We start from the raw sequence: 26,771 nt of genomic DNA on the forward strand, positions 1-26,771 counted from the left end.
AATATTAAAGTTCATGTAACGTCTGACTTTTTTTTTTAAAGGAATGAAGTCAAATGAAAAAAATATATAAGTGAAAAAGCTATACTTCACAATAATTCTAATTTGCCTTCTTGTCAAATAGTTGCGTATTTGATCTTCCAGTGTGATGCATCTGTACCTGATTATAATAGAGTTCCATTCTTTCCCAACAATAGATCTGCTTAAATTTTTATCAACACATCCTGAGGTTTTTCTGGAAGGACTTTCAGCCGGGCTCTAATGTGATGCCCTGCAGTAGGTGAAACTCCCATTCATTCTGCTCCTACCTTCCTGCCTTCATCCTTGCAGGAGACCTTATGTGCATATCACTGACCATGCTTAACTATGGCTTCAGATTTAATTGGGTGGAGCCATTGGAGGACCTACTCCCTGTTTAATAGGGAGTAAGTAAAAATGAGAATGCCCACATATCTGTTTAAAACCTCAGTCCAACCAACGTGGATACTCCCGGGAGGTCACTCTTCCCGGGCTCCGTCCAGGTGGCGTACGGGAGCATAGGGCTCTGCCCCGTGATGTACAGTCCCTTTCCACGACGTTGGAGATGAAGCCGGGCCTTGAGTCTGTGCCTGCATATTCCTACAGCTTCTCAGAATCCTCTGGACGATGACTGAGGAGATAAACCATGCAGGAAACAGCTCCCTCTATCTGGATCTAGGTTGATTGGAAAGAAAAACCTTTTCTCCCTTCCAAGTACTACTGGATTAAGCTCTTGCCTACCTTATTTTGCAGTGATCACGCAGGATTCCAAGTAAATTTGATTTGAGGAGAGAAGAGGAGCCTCACCAATCATTGGCAGTTAACACTTACCCTTTTTGGGTCCTTTATTTGGCAGGGAGGGTTGGCAAAATGAATGATAAATGCTGTTTTTATAAGATAAGCCTGGAGGTTTGGAAACTTGGGCACATTTGACCTCTTTAAAACTGAATACTAAATTTGGGGAACAAGTTGAATGTTCCATAGGACAGGTGCCCATTGAAATTTAAGGAATGTGGACAGCACTGAATATAGGCATGTCTTAACAATCTGGTCTTTGACCCACAAAGCCCAAAGATTCCCGAATGCCTGTGAGGAGAAAACTTCAGGAAGCTAAAATGCTACTTGGCCTTTTCTACCGTTCTTAAGTAAACTGGGTTTTCTAACTACATAACTGAATGGAAAACAGAAGCCTATCAGATCCTAAGTGTCTTATTAAAGATCTAGGCCTGGGTGGCTCAGTTGTTAAGCATCTGCCTTCGGCTCAGGTCATGATCCCAGGGTCCTGGGATCCAGCCCCGCATCGGGCTCCCTGCTCGGCGGGAAGCCTGCTTCTCCCTCTCCCACTCCCCCTGCTTGTGTTCCCTCTCTCGCTCTGTCTCTCTCTGTCAAATAAGTAAATAAAATCTTAAAAAAAAAATTCAGGTCTGTTTATAATGTATTTATGAATTATAATAAAGATGGCTGCATAAAAAAATAAAAAAAATAAAACCTCAGTTCAATAATCTTATTGCTGAGTCTGGATGGGGAGGGAGTGGCATTTTAACCAGAAAGCCAGGTGATTATGTCATTCTCGAAGCTATGTTACTTTTTTTTACCATATTGCGACAGCAGCTACTTGAGATTTAAAACCATACAACTTCATAAAATACTTCATGACATCTTATGCTTTGGATATAATAACTGTGTCTAAAGGCATTAAAAAAAAAATCTTTAAAGGCAAATGACCTTTTGATATTGGCTCCAGCCCTGTTATTCCGCTTTGTTTTAAAACTAGTGTTCATTTCAATGAATGAAAATTTCATGGAATCTGGACTGATGAATGTTCCTTCTCTATTTGAAATTTTTTATCTGTTCTTGAAAGTTACATGTGAAATAAGGAGACAGGGCCATGTATCTACTCAGGGCAGTCAAATCAACCCGTGTATAATATGGTGACAGATTATGTCCTCTGCCTCTGAAATTGTCCAATTCCCATTCACTCCAGCCATGGTTTAACTGAGGTGTTGGTTAGCATGTGGGCTGGTCTATGCCCTCATCCTAACTCCTCAATTAATGTGAGATAATTTGAATGTGTAGTGCCTGGTACAGAGCCTGCAACAGAGCAGGCATTCAGTAAATGGTATCTGATTGTTTTTACTTACTTTCAAGCAATGCTGAGTGGCAGCAGCCTCCCAAAGAAACTTTACATGCTGTTTCAGAAATTTGGTCACAGACCATTAGATTGTAAATGTGAGCAATAATGTCATTGTCATCCTCAGGGACAAGCAGTTTCTGATACATAGTAGGTTCTAAATAAATATTTGAGGGATTATTGAATGATCAGTGATGCAGACTTCTGAGAATCACAGAAAGAAGATGGTTATAAAGGGGCATTCACTTTTCAGAAGAAATAGCATGCACAAAGATTGCCCCACTTTTTTTTAGAGTCATCTCACTGTTCTTTTAGAAAACAAAACAATGAATAGAACAGTCCCTTTTTCTGAACAGCTTGAAAGATGTGAGGACAAGAGATTTTTAAATTGGTAAGTCGTAAGACAAATTCATGTTTTACCAAAATCATGAGATGTTCTGCCCAACTGTGTTATCTCAGATGGGCTCATGCTGCACAGGTGCCTCAGGGACAGCAAAAGGGGACTTAAGAATTAGTTTAAGGATTTGAGTTTATAAAATTGTGGGTTATGATTTTACGATCTTCCATAGCAGTACTGATCACTTTTTGTGTGCTACGCATCGCACTAAGTAATTTTTATATGTTCTCATTGCAAATTAAATCATGAGATCAGAAATTTTTATCTCTATTTCATAAGAGGGATTTCATGTACACTGAACTCTTCAAGGTCTCCTCATATATGGTGAGGCTGATGGATTCCATTGCTTAAAAAAAAAAATGCTTTACCTAGCTGTAATTCACATATCACAGTTTAGTCATTTAAAGTGTGTAAGTCATTTATTCTTGAAGTTATGTACTCATTTGTTTTATCCAATGCTTAGGGTAGCTTTTTTCCTGAGGTTGGTAATAACTAATTTCTCAAAGTGATTTAAGCAGTACCTTACTGGTACACAGGTAGTCTACAGGTTAAGTTTGAGTCAAACTTTTGTCTGAATCCCAGCTCCTTGATAATGATTGTGTGATCTTGCCCAAGTTCCTTAACCAATATGTACCTGTTTCATTAGTTGCAAAAAAAAGGTCATAATTAAAGGAGTGAATTCCCTCACAATACTTAGAATGCTGCCTGATACATACTAAATGCTCAATAAATGTTACTTACGTATTGTTGTTATTAAAAGCATGGGGCGCCTGGGTGGCTGAGTCGTTAAGCGTCTGCCTTCGGCTCAGGTCATGATCCCAGGGTCCTGGGATTGAGCCCCGTGTCGGGCTCCCTGCTCAGTGGGAAGCCTGCTTCTCCCTCTCCCACTCCCCCGGCTTGTGTTCCCTCTCTCGCTGTCACTCTATGTCAAATGGATAAAATCTTAAAAAAAAAAAGCACAACAGATCCTCCTGGTAGCTCATGAGTATTGCAGAATTCTGAAATAGCTTCTGAATCATGGAAATTGTGGTCAGTGAAAAGTATTTACTGTATTCTAATTCTTTACAAATTGACGATCCATGGAGTGTCAAGAATTTACTAATAAAAATTCTTTTACAAATTATTTGGCATTCAGAAGATATTTTTCCATTTAAATACTACTTACTGTGAGAGATACCTAGCTGACTACCTAGTATCCCATTTTTCCTTCTTCATCATTGACAGGGCTCCAATTTTATTCTGGATGACTTCTCAGTTGGGAGAAGTCTTTTTGCCCTTCCTCTCTTCCTCCTCTGGATCTTGATCACGGAACTGATGTCTGGGGCTCTGGTAGCTGTTTTGGGCTTTAAATTGAACTTGAGAAAGAAAAACGACTCATTCAGTATGGAGAAGCAGAAAGATGGGAGCTGGATGCCTCATACCAATTGTGGACTGTCTTCTTTCATATGAGAGGAAAACAAACCACTTTAATGTTACTTGGTTTTTCTGCCACTTGACAGCTGTACCTAATTGCAATTCACCCTTACACTTTCCTTGGTCATTGCAAAATGGCCTTAAAAGAATACTCTATTCTTTCAACAAACATGCTGAGCATCTGTTGTTGCATGCCAGTCATTGTTTTGAGGGCTGAATATGTAAGGGAAGAGTCTCTGTGCTCAAGGAATTAACAGCCTGGTAGAAGAGACAAATAATCCTAATAGTACAATGATGTCAAGTGCCAAGCTCAAGGGTAGGAGATGGGTTGGTCAGGAAAGACCTGACTTTTAGGAGGACATGACATAGTTCAATAGTGAAGAGTGTCAAGTGAGAAAGGAAGGACATTTCTGGCATAGAAATACCTGACAGAAACGACCCATGATGCACGGCAACATTTCTACAAGGAAATGAATTGTTTCTGTTTTAGGTGCTGAGAACATTACCTAACCTTTGCTTACAGGAGCCAGGTCTTTACATTTCTGCCATGCCTTCATCCTCTAAGATCCAAGTTAGTGACAGGCAGTCCTGGCACATAATAGCACTGGGCAATACGTGTGGAAGCAATGCTGCGCACTTGCATAAAGAATTGACTAGCAGATGTCATATCCTACCCTTTCCTCATAGCTGACCTAACCTGAAGGGAAAGGAAGAAACGGCTGGAAAGGAAAAGCTGGGTAGCCCATCTCTCCTCTATCCTGCCTGTCCTGCCCGTCGTGCTTATTTCCCCCAGCAGTCCTGGGGCAGAGAGAGAAGTGTTAGGGGAAGGAGGAATTTGCAGCAGTGGAATAGGACATGGAATGTTTGTAGCAGACCCTGCTGGGGCAGTGGTTTGCAAGAAAAGTCACAGACTGGGTCTGCCTCTGTGACACACATACTAACTCCCAAGACTGGACTCTTCTAGTCTCAGTGTGCAAATACAAGTTTCTAGTTTCTAATTTAAAGACTGTGTTATATAATTAAAAAAAGATCCTTCCAAGGGCAATGAAATGTGAGATCTAAACCTACAAAAATTGCCCTATTACAAAATAATCACATACAGTTAGCTTCTAAAATCTGACTTAGTAACATGAAGGACAAAAATGGGGTGGAGCGGCTCTTACAGAGGAAACTTTACTGATAGACATGGGCTCTATGCTAGGCTTTTTCCATATGTATTATCTCATTTAATCCTCGTAACTTAAGAGTTAGCTTTATTTTTACAGATTAAGGAAACATGGTTAACTGATTTGCTCAAGGTCATATAGCTAGTAAGTGACAAAAGCGGAACTCAACCGGAGGGCTGTACACTTCCCAAATCTCTGCTTTTCTCACTTGACCTTTGAATTGTACACAACTGAGATCCAGCACCAGCACCAAAATAGTAGTATGAAAAAGTAAAGCGCTCAAAGTCTCGATTTTTTAAAAAGATTTTATTTGAGAGAGAGACTGTGTGCGAGCGTCAGAGAATATGAGACAGCATGAGCTAGGGGGACGGGCAAAGGGCGAGGGAGCCTGCAGAACCCCGCTGGTCAGGGACCCTGACATGGGGCTCCATCCCAAGACTCCGGGACCATGACCTGAGCTGAAGGCAGATGCTTAACTGACTGTGCCACCCAGGTGCCCCTAAAAGGCTCTATTTTTCTTATTATTTGGAAATAAAAGTTCTTTAGCTCTCAATAATTATTTACTCAGCCAGTAAGTTATAAAATGTATAGATTTGTTAATAACACGTGTCCTTGTTCTTTAGAGAGCTTCAGCAGCAGCCTTGAGTTGGCTTTTAGTTTAGAAAAATCTAGTAGTTGTCAAGTCTAAAGTTAGTGGGATAGCAGGAATTTCCCATCTTGTTTTTAGCCACTGCATATTCCAATAAGCCCAACACAACAAAAGAACCATTAGCTCCACTGAATGTATCTTATTCCAGCTCCCTCCAGGGCAGTTCAGTAGTTAGTTTCACCTCAATGAATACTGACTACAGGAAAGAAAGAAACAAACAAAAAAGATTTTTTCAACCACATTTACTGGCTCACATAAATATTTGAAAACAAATCCATCTGTCTTCCCTTTCTGTAACCTTGGCACATTTATTATAGTTATTAAACAAATTACTGTAAATATCCATAAGGGGGAAATGAATTGTAAAATATGAGATGGAGGCCGATAAATAGCCAAGTTATGTCACCACTGAAAGGACTATTTTTTTCCCTTAAGATTAAGCCACTGATTTGCAAGTTTTACTAAAATAAATTTCATCTATGAAAAAAAGGTTAATTTATAACTTGATCTCAAGTTTTGACAGTTGAATTTTTACATAAAAGCTGCAAAATTTCAACTGAAGAACAAATAAAACATTCAGACAAGTTTATTCCAACTTCAGCAAATAAAGAATGACTGTGTAGCCATTTACGTTATTTCTCTGGTCCAGAATACACTTTCCATTTAAAATATTTGTGATCATGCTTCTGTATGTCATGGATAGCTTCTAGTGGGAATTAGTATATAGTCTGTTCTTGATGAAGACAACAATGGACAGATGTTGCCTGATCCCTGGATAATGCTGAATGTGACAAAACCAGCGAGACACATTAAGATATTTCTCCTTTTCTTGAACTGTCAGGTCAACCTAAATAGAGATTAAAAACACACACAACACAGACATTGCATAAGAACAATTATCAATATCATTTGTGTAGAAGATAAAAAACTCAGGGAGAAAACTCCAGTTCTCAAAAGCCAATACATTTAGATAGGAGTAAAAAGTTTCAGCCACTTAGAAGAACCATTTGTTTGATGTTTTATTGTTCAGTTCAACACGAGACATGCTTTTTAGGGAAGTCTCAAATTTTCAACAAATGCAAAAATTGCATTAACCCAGCATCTGGAGATCCAAATGTTACAGGATTTGTGTCCCCTTAGTGCCCCAGTTCTTGGTCACGCTGCTTCGAAGAATGGAGAGTGGACGAGACGAAGAATGGTGGGCAGCAAAGTTTATTGAGGAAGAGAATAAAGTTCCCAGAGAGGGAGGGGGGCCCGAGTGGGTTGCCCTCAGAGTTTCTAAGTTTAGGGGTTTTTATTGAGCTCTTTTGCGGAACTTTCTTAAGCAATCAGGGTGTGCTGAGTTGTGCCAATCAGAGCTCTGGTCACATATCTATTAGGTTAATGTCCACATGTTGATGGTCTTTTTTTTTGCTGACATCTGGGGGCTTAGGTCTTACCTGTCCCTTGCCTGTGATATTGACAAATGCTTTTGTAGTTAACTGTCTTATTTTAGGACGTTTTGCAGAAGTCATTTCTGCAAAGGCTGCAAAGCAGAATGTCGGTCTGGTCCTGTCTAAGCTGCAAAACAGGATGTTAGTGCTGTTTTATCTTAGCTGTTCTGACTCCATACTTTCTTGTTGGGGACCCTGGCTCTGATCATCTAACTCCTAACAGAAAGAGTTTGTTTTTTACTTTTTGGAAAGGAAGATAGGAGAAAGAAAGAGAATAGCTTCCAAAAGGCTAAGACACTGGTTCTCTCTACAATATTTTTTAGCAAATCTAAAAGCAAGGTTTATTAGGATCTAACATGCCTAACAAGGGAATACCATGTACACTCAAAATATATATACTTCCTTTCTCTCTCTCTATGTATATTACTTCCTTTCTCTTAAACTCTGGGGAAAACCTGTACTCAAGAAGATGATGACCCACTTAATTGCAAGTGATTATTGCCTAATACAAGAAGGAAGGGCTATTTCCAGTGGCATATGCCTCAGATGAACAACAGACCTTCTCAATTCAGTTTGCTACAAAGCTGAACTCTCTCTCTAGTGGAGGTAGCAGGCCACACAATTTCCTGTCAAGCTACAAGAATGCCCAGAGATTTGGTTAGAGAAAGACGCAATAAAAACAGTTGGTGCCGATCATTTCACTGGGCTCCAATTCCAAAGTAGGTGACTCAGAGACTTTTCTCTGAGACAAATCTTGGACTGGAATCATTAAGAGCTGTCAGGTAAAGAGAGAGCCAGTGGAGCAGTAACTAACAGTTATGACCCATGTTTAAGAGTAGAGTAGCTAGCTCCTTTTCCTCTTCTTAAATCAACATTTATTCAACAGATATTACAAGTCTCTGTAAAACTGACTGGAATATTTACACAAGGGAAAAAAAAAACCCTCCTGTGGTTCAAATCCATTAGCAGTCTGCTTGTTGGGAGGCATGTCTAGTGAGACAGATGTCCTGTGGCTGTTCAGAATTTAGCATATACTCGTGTCTACAGGCAAAGACTCTGCTATGTTACTGGGTCAACAACACTGAAGGTCAAATCGCTCTAGTATGCAAAATGTATTGCAGAATACAAAATAGTATTAATAAAATTAAAAGGTAGATATGTAGTATTTTCTCAATAAATGTTTAACTGAACTCATTCCCATTTCATATTTACTGTAAGGCAATTTATAAAGAAAAAGTGATACAATCATCCTGCTTTCCTTTTTACCTTAGACATGAAGATACCATTGTATCAACAATGTATTAACATTGTCTTTGGTGGCCTCAGAGGTCCAACTCTGCAGGCTCAGTTTACTTATATTAGCAGTGAGAGTCTCCTGCTTATGCTGCATAAAAAAATTTACGTTTCAGGTTTAGGTCCTTACTTATAAGCTGCTACACAAATTATAAAAATATACTCATCTTGTTTAAGGCGGTGTAAGTTTGCATCTAGTTATCAGAAATACATTACTATAACTGTTTCACCTACAATATCGTTAATCTATGGCATATAGAAAATTAACACATTAGTCAAGAAAACTGACCAAGAATGTCTTTTTTTAATATAAAATTTACTTTTTATTAAAAGAGAATTCATGGCTTCACATATGAAGAATTATCTTATTCCTAACTATCTGGACTGTACACAGGAGGCAAATAAACAACCACTACAGAATAAACTGAGTAACTGAGTATCAGTTTATTCAAAAGGTAATATTACATTTTGTAAAAGAGCTGACACTTCATTCTTTTTCTAAATCTTTCTCATATGTAAACTTCACCAGCTCAACCACTAGTAAACACAGCTACAAATCTAACAGGAAATGGGGGTGAGTTTTCTTCATTCATACACACATACATACATTCGAAATCAACTTCAGCAAACCTCTCTCCCGATAGCTAAAGCAAACAAGATTTACTCCAACTTGATTTCATGTCAGCTGCTGAAATACAGGATTCAAATCTGACCACTTTCTACAATTTACTCTTCTCACAACTCTTCCATTTAAAAGTCTCCACTCAGCCACTTGGTGAAATGTTATTTTTCTGAAAGAATTAAAACACACTGAGAAGAAAGCATTTCCTAACAATACAGTACTAATGCTTGTTTGATCTATGTGCAAGTTGTTCACTCAGACTCTGAAACACAAAGGGCAGTGTCTGTTTACCATTTACATTTCAGAGGAGTATATGCTACTGCAGAAGGCTGGTTAATGCTGCTACTATTATGGCCTATTATTTAAAATGGCAAAACAACAAGACACAACACACAGCAAAATCGATATTCTCCAACTTAAAAATTGCACATTGAGTCTCTAGTGTAAGGATTATGAATAGACTCAAGGCACAAAGGAACTCATTTTTTATTTTTTGTTTTTTTTTGGGGGGGTACAAAATAAATTTTTTAAAGGTTTATTTATTTTAGAGAGAGAGCAAGTGAGTGGGGGGAGAGGAAGAAAGACAGACTCTCCAGCAGACTCCCCACTGAGCATGGAGCTGGATGCAGAGCTTGCTCCTACGACCCTAAGATCATGACCTGAGCCGAAAGCAAGAGTCGGATGCTTAACTGACTGAGCCACCCAGAAGCCCTGGTGCAAAATAATTTTTATTCCAGGAGCTTCTAAAGCTTCTTCTAACATTTCCATTTTATTCCAATAATTTTTAACTAGATGACCTACTTCAGAGAATGTAAATGTTCATTTTCCCTCAGAAAATTTTGCCAGAAATACACAAGAACCTTTCCAAAAGGTGCCGGTTACCACTGACCCTCCTCTTAGTTTAAACTTTGGAGCTTGTCCCATGAATCTGAGAAAATTATGACTGATCTCAATTTGTTACCTCTGCTATATTTTTGGTAGGCACTTTATTTCTGAATTTACTGTAAATAAATACAAAACAGATCCCCCCCCCCCAAAAAAAAAACACCTTACAATTTTTTAGAACTTTATAGATGGGATCCCCTGGGCCCTTTCACGTACAACATTGGTCTTCCAACATCCCTCTCTAGTCGGCTAGTTTCTTTTCCTTTCTTACAACAGGAAACACAATGCGACTTTCCAGTCACCACTTCCTGTTTCTTACTGGCCCACATGCCACTGTGTCTACAGCCATGATTCTTGGCTCTTTCTACCTAATCATCCCTTTTTATTTATATTGGCTCTCTATACCTAATCTGAACCTTCAAAGCCGAAGAGATAATATTCTTAGTCACTAATTTCCCATGGAGACATGTGAGCACCACTTTAAGTGACCCATTCCAGATCAGGGTGAGAGGCTGGTTTGCTACCTTCGGGACATTCTTTATGGCTGGTGCTGCTGGACTGCACTGTAGCCGTTTCTTGTACTTTTCCTTTCTTTCCAAAAGAACAACATACCTCCACTGGTGCTCCTAACTTCAAAACAAATGTATTTAGATGATAACAATCTCACAGTCAAGCAGCTCATAATGCTACAAAGGATTTCAATAATCTTGAGTAACAGTGTGTTCACAGGGACTGCTATCTATGAGTGAAATCACTTTAAGAAAGCAATGAGTCACTGGTATGATAATAAACAGCCATGCTAACTGGCAGTTTCACAAAGGAAGAACAACGTAATATTCCTCAAAGGAATTAAGATAGACCAGATCTTAAAATTAAAGTAACTTAGCCACAACTAAAATTGGGCTCACAATGAAACAAAATACTGTGGGATTATCTGATGACTTGAAGGTTCCCTGACTGCTGTTTTGTACCCTGTGATTACATATTAAGTATTTAATAATGGGAACAAATAAATGAAGGAATGCATGAGGGCAAAAATAAATATACTGCCAAAGCAAGCAAAGCGCAAGAAACTGTCTGATGAACACGAGCAGGTAGTCAATCTGAGCTTTACATCGATTCTGCCTGAATACTGAATAATCACCTTTTTCTCATCTGGATATATTTACACCTAACTCAAGAGGGATGATGTCATTTAACACCACAGTGCAATTCTATCACAGTAGAGGTTTGAGTTGGTGAGGAGTTCCTTGAGAAGGTGTTTATTTCTCTGATGTACTTTGCCTGCACAAGGACCAGGGTGGGAGAGATGCTTTGGTTATGGACTCATTTCATGAACCCAAAGGGATGGTGAGCTGAATGATTTACATAACATTCTACTCACTTTTGTTTTGAAAAAGATAAGCATAGTATCTTTCATCATAATATCATAGTCACTACATGTAAAGAGGACATACATTGCAAAACAGGAAATATAAATGGGCACTTATCATTAAATATTGTTAATGTAACCCGAGTTTTAACATGCTGCATTGAACAAAACACTTCTAACCTGCCTGAAAACCAAACGCCCTCCAGGACACCTGGATTCATAATTAAATAACTATGCAGCTTGTGCTGTGACTATTTCGCTTTATAGAATTATGACCTTGTTCACTCTGCTGGCCAAGAAATTCCAGACAAGCTCCCTTCTTCTGAGTATTTCCTTTCCCTACCACATGACCTGCATAAGCCAGGAGAGAGAAAAACGTAAATACACACTTGGTTTGCAAGAGTTAGACTTTATTACATGGGAGAAATGCTGTCCTTCTCTTAATGAGAGTCAATGCCACTAGAAGACAGGCCTTCACTAGCCAAGTGATGGTCCGGACAGGCCTTTACTAGCCTGCTCACAGCATCACACATAGGATTAGAGATGACATTTCTCCTAATATTAAGCTTTAAAATTAAGTAATGCCACATTTAAATGTTTTAAAAATGTCTACAAGGGTGCTGTTGTTGTTGATATAAATTGTTCTTATGCTTCTCTAGAAAGTAGCCATGCTCTTAACAGTGGACTTGCTCTCAAATCAAGTTATGGACACCTCCTAGTTGAAAGACTGTAGATTTGTCACCGGGATAAAGATAGGTAGATACCATAACAGCAAACTCTCTTTAGCTAGAGGCTTTTGTATTTTGAAATGAGGTAAACCATGCCACGTCACCATTCTACAGTCAAAAAGTTACTAAAATATTTTGAATCTAGAATGGAATAGATCAAATTATTTCAGCTCTACTTAAACTGTCTTCACATTCAAATAAGGTTTTAGAGTTAATCATATTAAAGTATAAAACTGAAGATTACACTATAAAGATATACAACCTAAAATAGGAAATACAAAGAGGAAGAGATTGCTAAGTATTGCTGATCTCAGTAAGCATCTAGTTGTATGATGCATTGTGCTAAGAGCTGGAAGGGGTACAGAGAGGAAGGACATGATCCTCCTCAGTCCCCTTATTCTGCTTAAAATTATTCTGCTTCAAAATACAAGGAACATTTGTCCTAATTTATTCCTATTGTACCAATAATTATTAATAGCCCTCCTTTCACTGTCAAAAGTGTTTTGGATGAGAAATCAGATGGTCATCCTACTCACATGCAAGATTTACATTCAAACTTATCATTAAGCTTTCTAAAACAACACAAATTCCCTTAAATAGCCAAAGGCATCTGAATCCTGCAGATATTTTTCTGACAATTTCATGATTCTACATTTTACTTTGTTCTACTTGCCTCTTTAACTTTTACATAATACTCTGACCAGAAATTAGCACTTTGCCTTATTCAATTCTTTTCATGTGAAACAGGTCTTATCTCTTTGAAGAGATCAACAGTTGCTTGAAAATAGGGTTTTATATTTCTTTTATGTCTCTCAAGGATAGTATTATAGACATATAATGAACTCAGTATGTATAGTTGTAATAGAAACTAGTAGGCTGAGTGAAGGATCATACTAGGTGGTTACAGTGATGATGTTATAGAACTCAGCACAATCCTTTAGGGATTTTAGAGAAACAATGCTTAATGAGTCGAGTAAATCCACTGAGAAATTAGAGCTTGAGGGGGGATGAAGAAAAACTGTCATACATTATGTTTTTTTTTTTAATTTTTTTTAAAGATTTTATTTATTTATTTGAGAGAGAGAATGAGAGAGAGAGAGCATGAGAGGGGGAGGGTCAGAGGGAGAAGCAGACTCCCTGCTGAGCAGGGAGCCGGATGCGGGACTCGATCCTGGGACTCCAGGATCATGACCTGAGCCGAAGGCAGTCGCTTAACCAACTGAGCCACCCAGGCGCCCAGTTATGTTTTTTTTTTTTTTTGTCATACATTGTTATTTGACGGTGTATGAAGGGCGTCCCCATACACTGCGACACTTGCAGCAGAAGACGAAGTTCGTCTTGGCCCCTCCAAAACCCAGGCTGTGTCTTTGCACAAAGCACTTGATGTTCCAAGCCCTAGCTTCCTTCTCTATAAGAGGAGGATAATACCACTAGCCCCATCTCCTTCCGAGTTATGAGGTACAAAGAGAAAATATACATAAAACTGAAAAATCTAAAGGAATCCGTTATGTTATTCAATGTTTATGGAGGGGAGTGCAGACTATATGCACGTGGAAGGAATTACGTCAGACGGGAGTGTTGCAAATATGAGTTGCTGCAGTCTCTGGCTCAAGCCGTTTACGATTTAAAAGAGAGAAATTTTCCAAGAAGAATTACAGTAGAAAGCGAAACAAGCCGAAGCTGAGGGAGGCTGTGAGGCACAGAGCAAACAGAGGAAAGGGCTCTTCGGTATGCTACAGGAGCCTGAGAGGGCTTCACCAGGAGGTCAGTGCTGCAGCTGAGTGACACCTGCTGAAATGTGAACCAGTGTGGGAGGAAAAAAAAAGGCTGGGCCCAGGGAGCCAAAGAGCAGAGCAGTACGAGGACCCTGAGCAGAGGGAGCACAGGATGAGAGACCAGAGAGTATGCTATGGCTGAGAGAGGGGTGTATGGGGCGAACAAGAGTGATGAAGCCAGCAGGGGAGGCAGGGTCAACAAGGAGAAGGAGCTGCCATCCCAGGCAGTGAGGAGCTACTTATTTGGAGAAAGAAAGACACATTCGTGAGAAAAATCGCTCCAGTGGCCATGAAGATGGGTGGTATGAGATGAAACTGGTGGCAGGAGGCCATTTCCATAGCCTTGATAGAAGATAATGAATTCTGGAACTAGGGCAATGTCACCCAGGATTACAGGAAGACACATGTGAGAGGCATCCAAGAGGTGGAAACAAAGAACCTGATGAATTGGATGCATGAGGTGTGGAATACAGAAAAATCTAAGGGTTATTTTTTTCCACAGGGGAGAAGCTAGGTGATCTCAAAGAAGATATCTGACCTCTCTTACTTTATCTGTAAAATGTGAATGATAATAATAATACCTACCTTATAGGACTGTTTTAAGGATTAAATGAGTTAACATTTATGAAGCATGGAGAACACAGTGAGTGCCATATAACTGTAAATAAATTTAAGATGGGATACAATTTAAAGTGACTGATCGGGGGCACCTGGGTGGCTCAGTCGATTGGGCGTCCGACTCTCGATTTCACCTCAGGTCTTGAGCTCAGGGTCCTGGGATCGAGCCCCGAGTTGGGCTCCACACTCAGCGGGGAGTCTGCTTGAGGGTGCTCTCTCTCCCTCTACCTCTGCCCCTCCCCCAACTCACACTTCTCTCTCATAAACAAATTCTCTATAAATAAATTAAAAAAAAATAAAGAGACTGACCAGATAAAGGGGAAAATTGCACATATGGGAAAGAAAGGATATAAAATTTGGGACAAGATCCAGAAACAGGGCAGGAGGGTGCGTTCAAGTAAGAGGGCAGTGAAAGGAGACAAGACGGTTAAGGATAAGCATGCAGTGGGCTGGAGGATGAAGGCATTCAAATGAACAGTCTCCAATTTCTAGCTGAGAGAGGGAGGATGGCTCTGTGATAATGACTAAGATAAAGGGGGAGGGAAAGGAGGGGGTTAAGGAAGGTGCTAAAGGTCTGGAAGTATGCCTGCGAGGAATGAAAGAGCTGATCCGTAGGAGAGCCTGGCTGAAAATGGATAGTATAAATCTATAGTGGTACCAATCTGTAGCTTTGGGATTTCTCCATCAGAGCTCAGCTTGGATATGGGATTGAAGGCATTTATGAGAACTGACCGAGACGTGGGGATTTACAGACAAAGAGTGGTGAATGTACAGTGGAGCAAAGAAGCTGCAGATACTAAGAAGAGTATCGGAAGTTACACAAAAGGGGATCTAGGTTGGACAGGGAAAAAGTAAATAGGTTTGGAAGTGGGAAGGAATCCAATTGCTTCAGACAATGATGGGATTAGTGAGTTAGAGATTACGAGCTAAGGATTTGAGGTTTCACAGAATATGGGGTACTACAATTAAGATGTTAGAAGGAGAGTGGGAGGCTGATGACAGGGGTCAGGTGATGATGACGATCAAGCTCAAAGGGTGGCAAGAGAAGTAGGTGCGAACAAGGTTAGAAGCAACAACAGGAAGCAAATAGGTCAAGGAACAGGAAGCTACTATATTTGATGGAAATGTGGAAGGAATACGTGCATAAGGTACCTTGTATAAAAATAATTCATTTTCATCTGAGAAGGTGAAAATGCAAATTTGATTTAAATTCAAGACAAATAAAAAAAATCATTCTGAACATTACAGTGAAAAAAGCTAACAACTATTCAAATACTCACTATAAAGCGATGAAGTCCATAGTACAATAGGATATCTGCTAAGGTAAAGTTATATCCTGTAAGGTAGACTTTATCTTCGAGATATGAATTAAGATCCTAAAAAATAAAAATAAAAAAATAAAAATTTCATTTAAAAAACAGTAATAATTGGGGTTCTGGGGTGGCTCAGCCAGTTAAGCATCTAACTCTTGATTTCAGCTCAGGTCATGATCTCAGTGTTGTGAGATTGGGCCCCACATCGGCTTCACGCTCAGCTCGGAGTCTCCTTGAGATTCTCCCTCTTCCTCTGTCCCTCCGCCAACTCACACACAGGTGTGCGCACTCTATCAAATAAATAACATCTTTGAAAAAAAAAAACAGTTATAATAAAGTTAACTACCATAACATTGGACTTCAAACATTTAGAAGACTATTAGAAAACAAAACAATGACTTTTAATTTGATAAATTTAATCTGACATTAATAGATTCAGATTCATTCAAAGAACAGATCATATACCAGTCATCTCATTTTAAAAACAGGGTAAATGTTATTAGTCTTATTTTATTTTAAAGAAATAAGAAAACATTAAAAGATGCTATTCAGAATGTCATCTATGACCATTTGAAAGACACCAATTTTGGGGGGGGTGGAGATCATTTTATAAATTATGTTCATATTAGATTTAATTTTTCCATTAAAATATAAAAAGCTCTTCAATAATTTCTCTTAGGATTATTGGTTTGCTATATTTTTATATATGTATATTTAAAATTTTTAATTGTAATACAATCACGTTTCCATCTTAACCACTTTTAAGTGTATAATTCAGTAAATATCAGGGGTATTCACACTGTTGTGTAATCAGTCTTCAGAACTTTTTCACACTTCAAGACTGAAACTCTATCCTGTTAAACAACACCCCATTTCTCCCTCAACCCAGACCCTGGCAACCACCATTCTTTCCATTTCTATGAATTGACAACTTTAGATGCAACATGTAAATGGAGCATAGGGCATTTGTCTTTTTGTGACTAGCTTATATGTAGCATAACAACCTCAGGGTTCAGCCATGTTGTTAACATGAGTCAGAATTTTCTTCCCTTTTGAGGCTAAATAATATTCCACTGTTTATATATGCCACATTCTGTTTATGTAGTCATCTGCCGAGGGGCCCCTCTCAACTATTACCAGTAATATTGCCATGGATGTGGGTGTACGCATAACTCTTTAAAGCCCACTTTGAATTATTTTGGGTATACATCCATAAGTGGAATTACTGGATATATGGCAATTCTATTTTGATCTTTTGAGGAATCAGCGTATTGTTTTTCATAGCAACTGTACCATTTTACATTTTTAACTGGCTTCTCAGTTTTTTTGTTGCTGAGTTATAGGAGTTCTTTATATATTTTGGATATTAACTCTTCATCAGTTACGTGATTTGCAAGTATTTTTCTCCCATTCCACAGGCTGCCTTTTCACTCTGTTGACTGTGTCCAGTGATGCAAAGAAGTTTAAAATTTTGATGTAGTCCAATTTACCCATTTTTACTTTTTGCTGCCTGTGTTTTTGGCGTCATATCCAAGAAATCCCTGCAAAATCAAATAACATTATATTTTTTTCCCTGGGTTTTCTTCTAAGAGTTTTATAGTTTTAGGTTTTACATTCAGGACTTCAATCCATTTTGAGTTAATTTCTATATATTATGTAAGGTAACATTCCAACTTCAATTTCATTCTTTTACAATTGGAGATCTAGTTTTCCCAATACCTGCAGAGACTCTAGTTTTTTTTTTTTTTTTAAGATTTATTAATTTATTTGAGAGAGAGAGAGAATGCACGCATGGGTGTGGGGAGAGGGACCGAGGGAGAGAATCTTCAAGGAGACACCATGCTGAGTTTGTAGCCCCATGCAGGGCTCCATCTCAACAACTCATGATATCATGACCTGAGCCAAACCAAGAGTCTGACACTTAACCGACTGAGCCACCCCTAAAAAGACTCCAGTTTCAAACACCATTTAAACCTACAGAAAGTTCTTTGCCATTTGTTCTCCAGACCACAACCATCAATTTTCAAAAGGCAATGTTAAATTAAATATATACACAAAAGAATTCATTTAAAATCTTTAACAACAACAAAATATTAGTAAGCACAGAGCTCCCTAAATGGTGAATAAGCACTTTTGAAGGAAAAAAAGAATTAAAGTACATGTCAAAAAATGAAATAAAAATCTCAAGAGATCCTAATCTAAATTAGACATAGAATCTGACAGAACAGCATGAATGAATCAATTACCTCCCTGAGAAAAGAAAAAAATGTAGATAAAAGAAAGATCATATGAATACTCTGGGTTCCTCTCAAAATTAACATATAATTTCACAGCACAGGAATTCATGCTGCATTCATTACATTACACTCGAATCAAATGAGACAAAAGATTCATATAACCTTTAGACAAAGGTTTATAAATCAGTTACATGGATTATCATCAGATATTCTCACAGGCTTCTCTAAGGACTCGTTTTGGAACACTGCTCACTAGTCAACAACATTTATTCCAGAAAAATTCCTTAAACCGTAGAGAACATTTTGTTTTCTCAAATCACATCCCAAACGCCTGGCATGTGGTATTTCCGTAGGTAGTAAATATTTGCTGAACTGAATTTAATCTCTTTGAGTCTGCCCATGTCTTCATCTAAAGACAGTAATTTTCAAAATGCTATATGAGCATGGAATTGCTAGGGGTGCTACAGATGAGGGCATAAAGGAATATGGACAAAAATGAGACAAATGCAGAAAAATCAAAATAAAATTTGGGTACAGAGGGTGAAATAGACTGGTATATAAGGAGCTACCACTTAAATTCTACAGTGATCTGTGAATGGAGATGGTTTCTCTCCAGTGTCTTCAAATGAAACACCTTGGATAAAGTTTAAGAATAAAATATATATTCAATTTAATTTTAAGAAGCATTTTTTAAAAAGGCCTGAAACAATAATTTAACACTGGTTTGTACAGTGTATATATTCTTAAAATAGAATCCATGTGTAAGTTTTTGTTATAGAGACTCTCAAGGTTGTCGTCTTTAAAATGTCTTCATAATTAATATTTTTCTGATTAGTGATATAATTCAAAATTTCCCTGCCATATCACAGAATTTCACATATTCAGAATATTCACAGAACTAACATTCAGTGTCCATTTCCTTTGTTTTAAACAAGTCTTTCCCATGGCCAAAGTTTATCAAATATTTCCCCCTATAGAGTTCTGAGGCTTTTTTCCCTATTAGTATTAAACTTTCTAATAACACTGAGAAAGCAGTATAATAAACAGCTATATATTCTCCATCTAGATTCAACAAATGTGTTTTGTAATGCCTGCCATTTTGAAATTATGTATTACCTTAATTATGAGCCATTTAAAGTTAGAATAATGGTTTTAGACCAAAATGGAACTTTAGAAAGTAAGAAGTAAAAATACGTAATACAAAGATAAATAGCCCAGTATTAAAAAGAACGCATACAAGGACATTTTTAAAATGATTTAAATCCTGATACACCTATATGAGGCAATACTAACAGGTTATCAAAAAAATAGTATAAATGAATATTCTGTGGACATGAAAGATATTCACAACACACTGTCAGTGAACAAAAATGCAAGTTACAGTGGCCAATAGCTGCCCACTTTTAAAACAAAACACACACGTCTATACAGAAAGGAAAAGCATGGAAAGAACATGAAGGGAGTTCAATAAATACTTGACGACCAAACGTAAGTGTTATTAGCACTTCTCTCTTGGTGGGACTACTAATGCTTGAAATTTTTTTCCTTACTTATATTTCCTAAATTTCTATAATAAATATTTACTGCCTTTAAGATAAAAACAGCAAAAAGCAAAGCAAAACAGAAAACAACACTTCCTCATCTATGCTTCTATGGCCAAAAATCACACTGCCGTCCATTATACATACACTTGTCTCCCCCACTGGTCTGAGCTCTGTACAGGCAGGGACTGTGTCTACTCGGTCACTGTACCACTGGCCCTTAGAACTGCGTCAGGCACATCAGTGCACGTACAGGTACAGGTTAAGGAAACTGGCAGAGCAAGGATGACAACCAAATCACCTGTTCCCTTGTACACTTCAAAAATGGTAATCAGATTCTCCTGATTGCAATTTCAAATAATGTTTACATATCCCAGATAGAATATTTTAGTGGAATTACTTCTATGTTCTTAAAACCCAATCTCTGAATACAACTATGAACTTATAAACCCAATTCAGTGAAATCCTGTTCATATCTTTCAGAATGAAGTACTTTATTACTATCCTTTCTTCTGGAAAATTATAAGAGATAGTTATATTTATATTTTATTTGCCTGAAATCCCACATTCACGTAGAGGAAAGGCATGCTTGCTTCCCTCTGGAAAGGCTGATGAGCACGGCAGAGGCCAGTGGGAGGGGTCAGTATGGATATTAAGCATAAATAGCTGATTAGGATAGACCTATAAAGGAACAAAGCCTGAAATTTATTTTTTATCAGTTCTCTTTATGGTATCTATCAAAAATATAGTTTAAACCATTTCCCCAGTGATCACTGAAAAGCTTTCAGTTCTATGAGAGCTTCTTGCACAACTCATACTACCAATTTATATGACACTGGGAATAAAATTAGAAAACAGAAGGGATTCCTGCAGTGACACGTGGTTGCCTAGATGATCTCTATGGTTGCTTTAAATTCTAAGCTTCTATAAAAAATTTTTTGATCTGCTTTATTTTTATGTAAATAATTAACAAAAAGTATCATTTGGAATATTTTTCACTGCTGGTGACTCTGGAGCCATGTTCAGCTTATACCTTATATTGATAAATTCTTTTAGTCTGATTTTGCTTCTTTGGAAAGAAAATACAGATCTTAAAGCAGTAAGTCTCAAGGAAAAAAATGTGAGTTTTTTCAGATCTAACAGTTTTCTTCAGTAGCTCCCAAAGATTCTGATTCCCTTCCTGCCTTCGAGAAAGTACTTTACTGCTGAGTGCAGAAACTAAGTATTAAGACATCCCATTACAAAAAAAAAAAAAAAAATCATACAAATAATTGTTGACTGATGAGTGTTAGGAAGAAAAAGCATATAGAACAAGTACCCACATGTGTTAAGAGAAAGGTGGTCAAGAACATTTCTGGGGAAGGGGCATCTGAGCTGAGATCTGAAGGGGGAGCGTAGGCAGAGTCTGTTTCCAGCACAGGTAATAAAAGGTACAAATTACCCCGAGGCAGAAGGAAACAAGAAGGCCAATGGCTTTGGCTAGTGAATCTCAGGGGAGAGAGCTTCCTGCTACTAACAGTTCATGCATTTTAGCCTCTAAAGAGAAGTCACAATACCTTCAACAGAGTGTGGATATCGTCTTTATTGGAGTGTCCATCTACTCGAGTTACCCTGTATTCCAACCACTGCTGAACGATTGCTTTTTCTTCTGCAGTGCTCCCAAGCAAATATTCTTTGTTGGCCTGCTTGACAAGATGAGCTGCTATAGTAGTCAGTCCTGTTAGACTTGGACCATTGTTTGTCTGAAGAACTGGAATCTTAAAAAGAAAAAAAAGTTCTTCTGAAAAATTTAAAAAACAAATACCAACATGACCTTAAGTTCTAAGGAATCACTAAATCCCTCACTGCTTTCTCAAATGCCCTAGGATTCTACTCCAAGATACTAAATTACATTCAAATGAATATCAGGAAAATAGTAGTTAAGATGTTATTTACAATTTGAGAACAGATGCTTGAAGTGAAACAGCAGTAACACTGCAAAAGTCAATGTTTCTACATAATTCATAACTGTGCATATACAAGAAGAAAAATGGAAATCCTAATAATACTGCATTAGTTTTGATCAAGTTTACCAATACCCTATTTTAGCAAGATGAACATACTTAAATAAACCTGACTTCTGTAATAACAAAAGGATATGATTACAGTTAACACTGACTTAATGCTGATGTAGTTAGAACCACCAAATGAGATATGGGTTGGTTTTAGTGATATGTGATCTAATATAATTATATCTCGTTAACTAGGTATGGACTGTGACAGTGACTTGGTTGCCATGAATTGCATATCCACCAATTTTTTAGAGTGAAGTCACTGCTGGCCAGTATTTCATGTTTAAAAAACATTCCAAAATATAATTGCGGCCACTGATAATAGTCTGGGCTTCAGGTAATCATCTGAAAAATAATCCTATTTTTGTTTCCCTTATTAGAACAGCAATACTGGGGCGCCTGGGTGCCTCAGTCGGTTAAGCGTCTGTCCTCAGCTCAGGTCATGATCTCAGGGTCCTGGGATGGAGCCCCACATCAGGCTCCCTGCTCAGACAGGGAGCCTGCTTCTCCCTTTCCCTCTGCTGCTCCACCTGCTTGTGCTCTCTCTCTCTGTCAAATAAATAAATAAAATCTTAAAAAAAAAAAAAACCAAAACAGCAATACCAAGGTTCAGATTGTAAGAAATTGACAGTTAATTTAAATGTTCTTGATGCACAACCAAGCAAAGCACTATGAGAAATTTAAAAGAAAACGGAAGGTATCATCTGATGAGGAGACTGACCACTGGGTGTTATATACAAACAATGAATCATGGAACACTACATCAAAACCTAATGATGTAATATATGGTGATTAACATAACATAATAAAAAAAAAACACACTGGAAGAAAACAATAAGGAACCCTCTAGGGGTGCTGGTTCTACTGTTTTATACCTTGCTGGTTGGTTCCTTGTGTGGTTACCTACCTGTGTTCACTTTGTGGTAACTCGCTGAGATTTATTCAGTTTTCTGAAGGTATGTTATACTTAAAAAACAAAATAAAAACAGAAAAAGAACTTGACATCAATGAGTGTGTGGGGGGAAATGACATTTAATTCTAAAGAGAATTATTTGTAAAAATAAATTATCCACAATCCTACATTGCTAACTCAAAAACTTCCCAGTTACCTTCTCACTACATCTTCTAAGTTGGTAAGTAATTTCATCATCTTACAAAGAACCAAGGTCACCCGCTTTGTCATGGCAGAATCAGGGTTTGGATAAAGTAAGATTGACTCGAAAGTCCCTTCTCTTTCCTTCATACAACCTAAAGTACACAAATCTTATGTAGTTGCAATTGTGGGATACATACTTTTTCCACATTCATTTTAGGATGACATGGTCTTCTAAGTAATCACCGTCGATGGCTAATAAGTAATATTACAATATGCTGATGTACCATAATTTAACAAACCATTCTCCGAAAGCTGGATCTCTGGATTGTTTTCAATTTTTTTCTTTTATTTCCTTAAATAATCTCTATGCCCAACATAGGGCTCGAGCTTACGACCCCGAGAGATTAAGAGTCGCATCCCCTACCAACTGAACCAGCCAGGCGACCCTGGATTGTTTTGAATTACACAGTCTCCCCTTATCTGTGGGGAATATGTTCCAATACCTCCAGTGGATGTCTGAAACCACGGACAGATAGTACCAAACCCTACATATACTATGTTTTTCCTACACATAAATACCTACGATAAAGTTGAAGTTATAAATTAGGCACAGTAGTACAAGATTAACAGCAAGAACTAATAATAAAGTAGAACAATTATATCAATATACTGTAATGAAAGTTATGTGATTGTGGTCGGTCTCTCTCCAAATGTCCTATTCTACTGTACTCACCCTTCTTCTTGTGATGATGCAAGATTTCAAAATGCCTATATAATCAGATGAAATGAGGTGAATGATGTAGGCGTTGTGACATAGTGCTAGGCTACAGCTCACCTTCTGACACTATGCCAGAAAGAGGATCATCTGTTTCTGGATATGGCTAACCATGGGTAACTGAAACGGCAGACATTGAAACTATGGATAGGGAGGAGGTACACAGACGGGTGACTACTGTATAAGTGGTAATGTTGCAGAGAAGGCCTTATTGCTTGATGTGGAGAACAAAGGCAAAAGAAAAAAATTAAATTTTCTTACAACTTACAGCCCAATGACAAGTCCTCGAGACAGGTAGAGTGACATTCCTCTAGGAACTTAACTGCCTCCATCGATGTTAATACTTTGCTAAAGGCAAAAGGTAACCTTAGCTTAACATGAGCCTGACCTCCAGGATCCTCTAAGTCTCCTTTAATGTATAAAAATCCCTTTCGAAACCTCCTTTATCTCTACCCCCAAGATATATGTTAGCACTCATCCTCCAAGCATATGGCCCACTGATATACGTCTGAAGGGTCTCATGACTGAGGTTTTACTAGACAGTAATAAATGACCTTTTCCTAACAATAGCTAGCCCCTCAAGGTCCTGGAAACCTTGCTTCCAAATTCCTTAGAGACTTATGCTCTCCTTAACCCCCTCCCAACTTGAAGATAATCAGTCACTCCTCACAACCCCAGTGCAGCTCCTTCTGCCCACGGGGCCTGTCCCTGTGCTTTAATAAAACCACCCTTTTTGCACCAAAGACACTTCAATAATTCTTTCTTGACCATTCGGGAGTACCCGAACCCCAACATTTTCACATCATTGCTGGCTTACTGCTATCAGTTGCCTCCCTGCCCCACCAAAAAAAAAGACCAAATCTTTTCATTTGTTCCCATCCCTTTCCCCAAACATATAGAAACTTTCAATAGCTGCCCTCTAATAAGACCAAAAAAAAAAAAAAAAAGTTTTAATTAAAGTAAGAAACCACACTATGAACTCCAGAGCCCTCACAACTGCCCTCAAACTATAATTTTGGGCTTCCTTTGCATTGTAGCACTTTTTCATATTGGTCTACTTCTTGCCCCAAACTTCCCAATCTTTCATAATTTTGGCCTTACACACTTTAAACACCAGCTTTTCTGTGAAGTTTACAAATCCATTCTCACAGTCAAAATTAACTTTCCTGTCCACGTTCCTCAACAACGTCTCCTCCACTTAGTATATATTCTGTCTTGCCTTAAATTAATTGCCAATGACTGTTTCTCATACTAGGTAAGTTTCCTGAAGGCAAGACTCATGTCTTGGCAATGTTCTCTAAAAAAACAGAAACCAAACAAGGGAGCAGTGGGTGAAGGGAAGGAATTAGCATATGGCCAGAGGAAAAAGCAAAAGCAGGCGGCTTTGTCTCCAATCAGTGGGCTCATCTTAAGCCCCAAGACCTTTCTAGGCTTCAGCTGAACTTATGTGTAAGAACTACACTAGGACCGCTTTTAATATAAACCAAACAAAGAACAGAAAAAGTAAGAACAAAAAATAAACGTCACATGGAAAAACTCTCAAGGGGGCAAAAAAAAAAATGTTACCTATCCAAAGAAGTCTCCCTAAAATTATTCTCCTTTCCTAATGCATTCCATCGACATCAAACAACGATATTTACGAAACACAAATGTTCTTCACCGCCCTGAGAAATCTGAGTCCTTATACCTTACCAATTTCATACTGTATTAACTTTCCCCTTCATTCTCTTCACGTCACACACTGAACCTGAACAACTCAGAAAACCTTCCTTGAATCTCCCGATTGGACCAAGACCACTTATGTGCTCTCTCTGCCATCTCGGCTTCAATATAGCACTTTTCATTTATCGGAATTAAAACAGCAACAATATTTGTCCACCTTGTTAAAACCAAGCTTCCTGAGGAGGAAGGACTGTGTCCTTCTCAACCACTGCTGCATTCCCCAGTCCCAGCACAGTGCTACTTGGCACCCCGTTAGTTCTCTGGAGTAGCTGCGTGGCACTGAATGAAAGGTAGTGTTACAGGAAGTGCTGTCAATGAACGCAAATACGGGGCCCCCAGATGGGTCTAAGGGCTCTTTGAGAGCTCTCCTCGCTTTCCCAGAACAGGATGACAATTTCCCAGGAGAAAAAGGTCAGGGCAAGCCGGAACGGGGCAGATTGCCCTCCATCCTCCAGGCTGCAGGAGACCGAGAGACGCCAGCCAGTCGGTCCTGCGGCGCAGACACGTGGGGGAGGAGAATAGCCGCATCCTCCGCCTCTGCCGGCTAGCCCATCTTACCTGAACTCAGCAGGGCCCGCTCCTGCCCACCTCTTCCCCTCCACGCAGCCCCGCTTCTCACCTGGCGCTCGCCCTGAGCGCTGTATTTGTTCCCTTTACTCAGCCCCAGGGATTTCTCCAGCAGCGTCAACTCTGCGGCCGCCGCCATCTTCCGGCAGGAGTTCCTGGCAGGGGTGGGACTAGGGTAGCAAGGATCTCCTGCATTGGCTGGGAGGGAAGGCCCTCTCCCACAAACGTCACCAGCTATTGGCTGAACGCAGGGGGCGTGGAAAACGCGCCTGAGCGAAGGAGGCGAGGCCAAGGTAAGGGGCGGGGCGGAAAGGGGGTTGTAAGACAGGTGGAGAGGTGGTGGCAAACAGCTCTGTGAGTTCTTGGAGCTCCTGAGGGCTTATTGGCATAACGGGCTTTGGTGTTACAGTAGAAGGAGTCTGCCAACTTCTAGACAGCAGGCTGTTGTCCTGGCTGCCAGAGTTAACTGGTTAGCTGATTTGGCATGCTAAGAGACATTTTATAATTGGAATCGAGATTTACCTTAGCTTGGCTTGGGAATCTGTGAATTTGAACAATCAAATTGAATAGCAAAGACTTCACAATCTATTAGGAATTTCTAACGGTGTTATTCATGGGGATTTTAATTGTATTGGAAAAACAAATTTTCTTCATTCAATCTACAGCTCAATAGTAACGGTAACATTAAAATTTAAAGATTATTTGTAGAGCACTGGGTATGGTAGACACCATCAAGCAATTCCTGTACCCCAAGAAAATCAGCCATTAATAGTCTTAATGATCTTTATTTGCAATACCACAAAGATAAAGTAGTGATGTAATTTATGTAGCTCTTTTCATGTAAATTAGCAATGCATGTAACATTTTCCCCCTGAGCTGTTATATGCTTAGGTCTTTAAAGTAGAAAATGGGTAGTGTATGTTGAAGCCTGGACTACTTCCAAAAGATTTCTGGAAAAAAATTTTTTCCACA

At 38.8% G+C, this 26,771-nt stretch overlaps 1 protein-coding gene and 1 non-coding gene across 2 annotated transcripts; one reads left to right on the forward strand and one right to left on the reverse strand.

Moving 5' to 3' along the window:
* Positions 1 to 471: 471 nt before the first annotated feature.
* On the forward strand, positions 472 to 676 carry LOC114223926 (small nucleolar RNA SNORA73 family). The gene has a single exon (XR_003612269.1). It is a non-coding gene; the product is annotated as a small nucleolar RNA SNORA73 family (small nucleolar RNA).
* Positions 677 to 5,454: 4,778 nt separating this feature from the next.
* On the reverse strand, positions 5,455 to 25,970 carry EEF1E1 (eukaryotic translation elongation factor 1 epsilon 1). Its single transcript, XM_028122915.2, has 4 exons — positions 25,852 to 25,970; positions 21,145 to 21,345; positions 15,778 to 15,873; positions 5,455 to 6,618 (listed from the first exon to the last, which is right to left on the reverse strand). The coding sequence occupies exons 1-4, from the start codon at positions 25,936 to 25,938 to the stop codon at positions 6,478 to 6,480; spliced, it is 525 nt and encodes a 174-aa protein (XP_027978716.1). The 5' UTR covers positions 25,939 to 25,970; the 3' UTR covers positions 5,455 to 6,477.
* Positions 25,971 to 26,771: the final 801 nt, after the last annotated feature.

The sequence above is a fragment of the Eumetopias jubatus genome, unplaced genomic scaffold (genome assembly GCF_037043125.1).
Source record: "Eumetopias jubatus isolate StellerSeaLion01/CBP00866 unplaced genomic scaffold, mEumJub1_p1.0 scaffold_6, whole genome shotgun sequence".
Taxonomy (NCBI): Eukaryota; Metazoa; Chordata; class Mammalia; order Carnivora; family Otariidae; genus Eumetopias; species Eumetopias jubatus.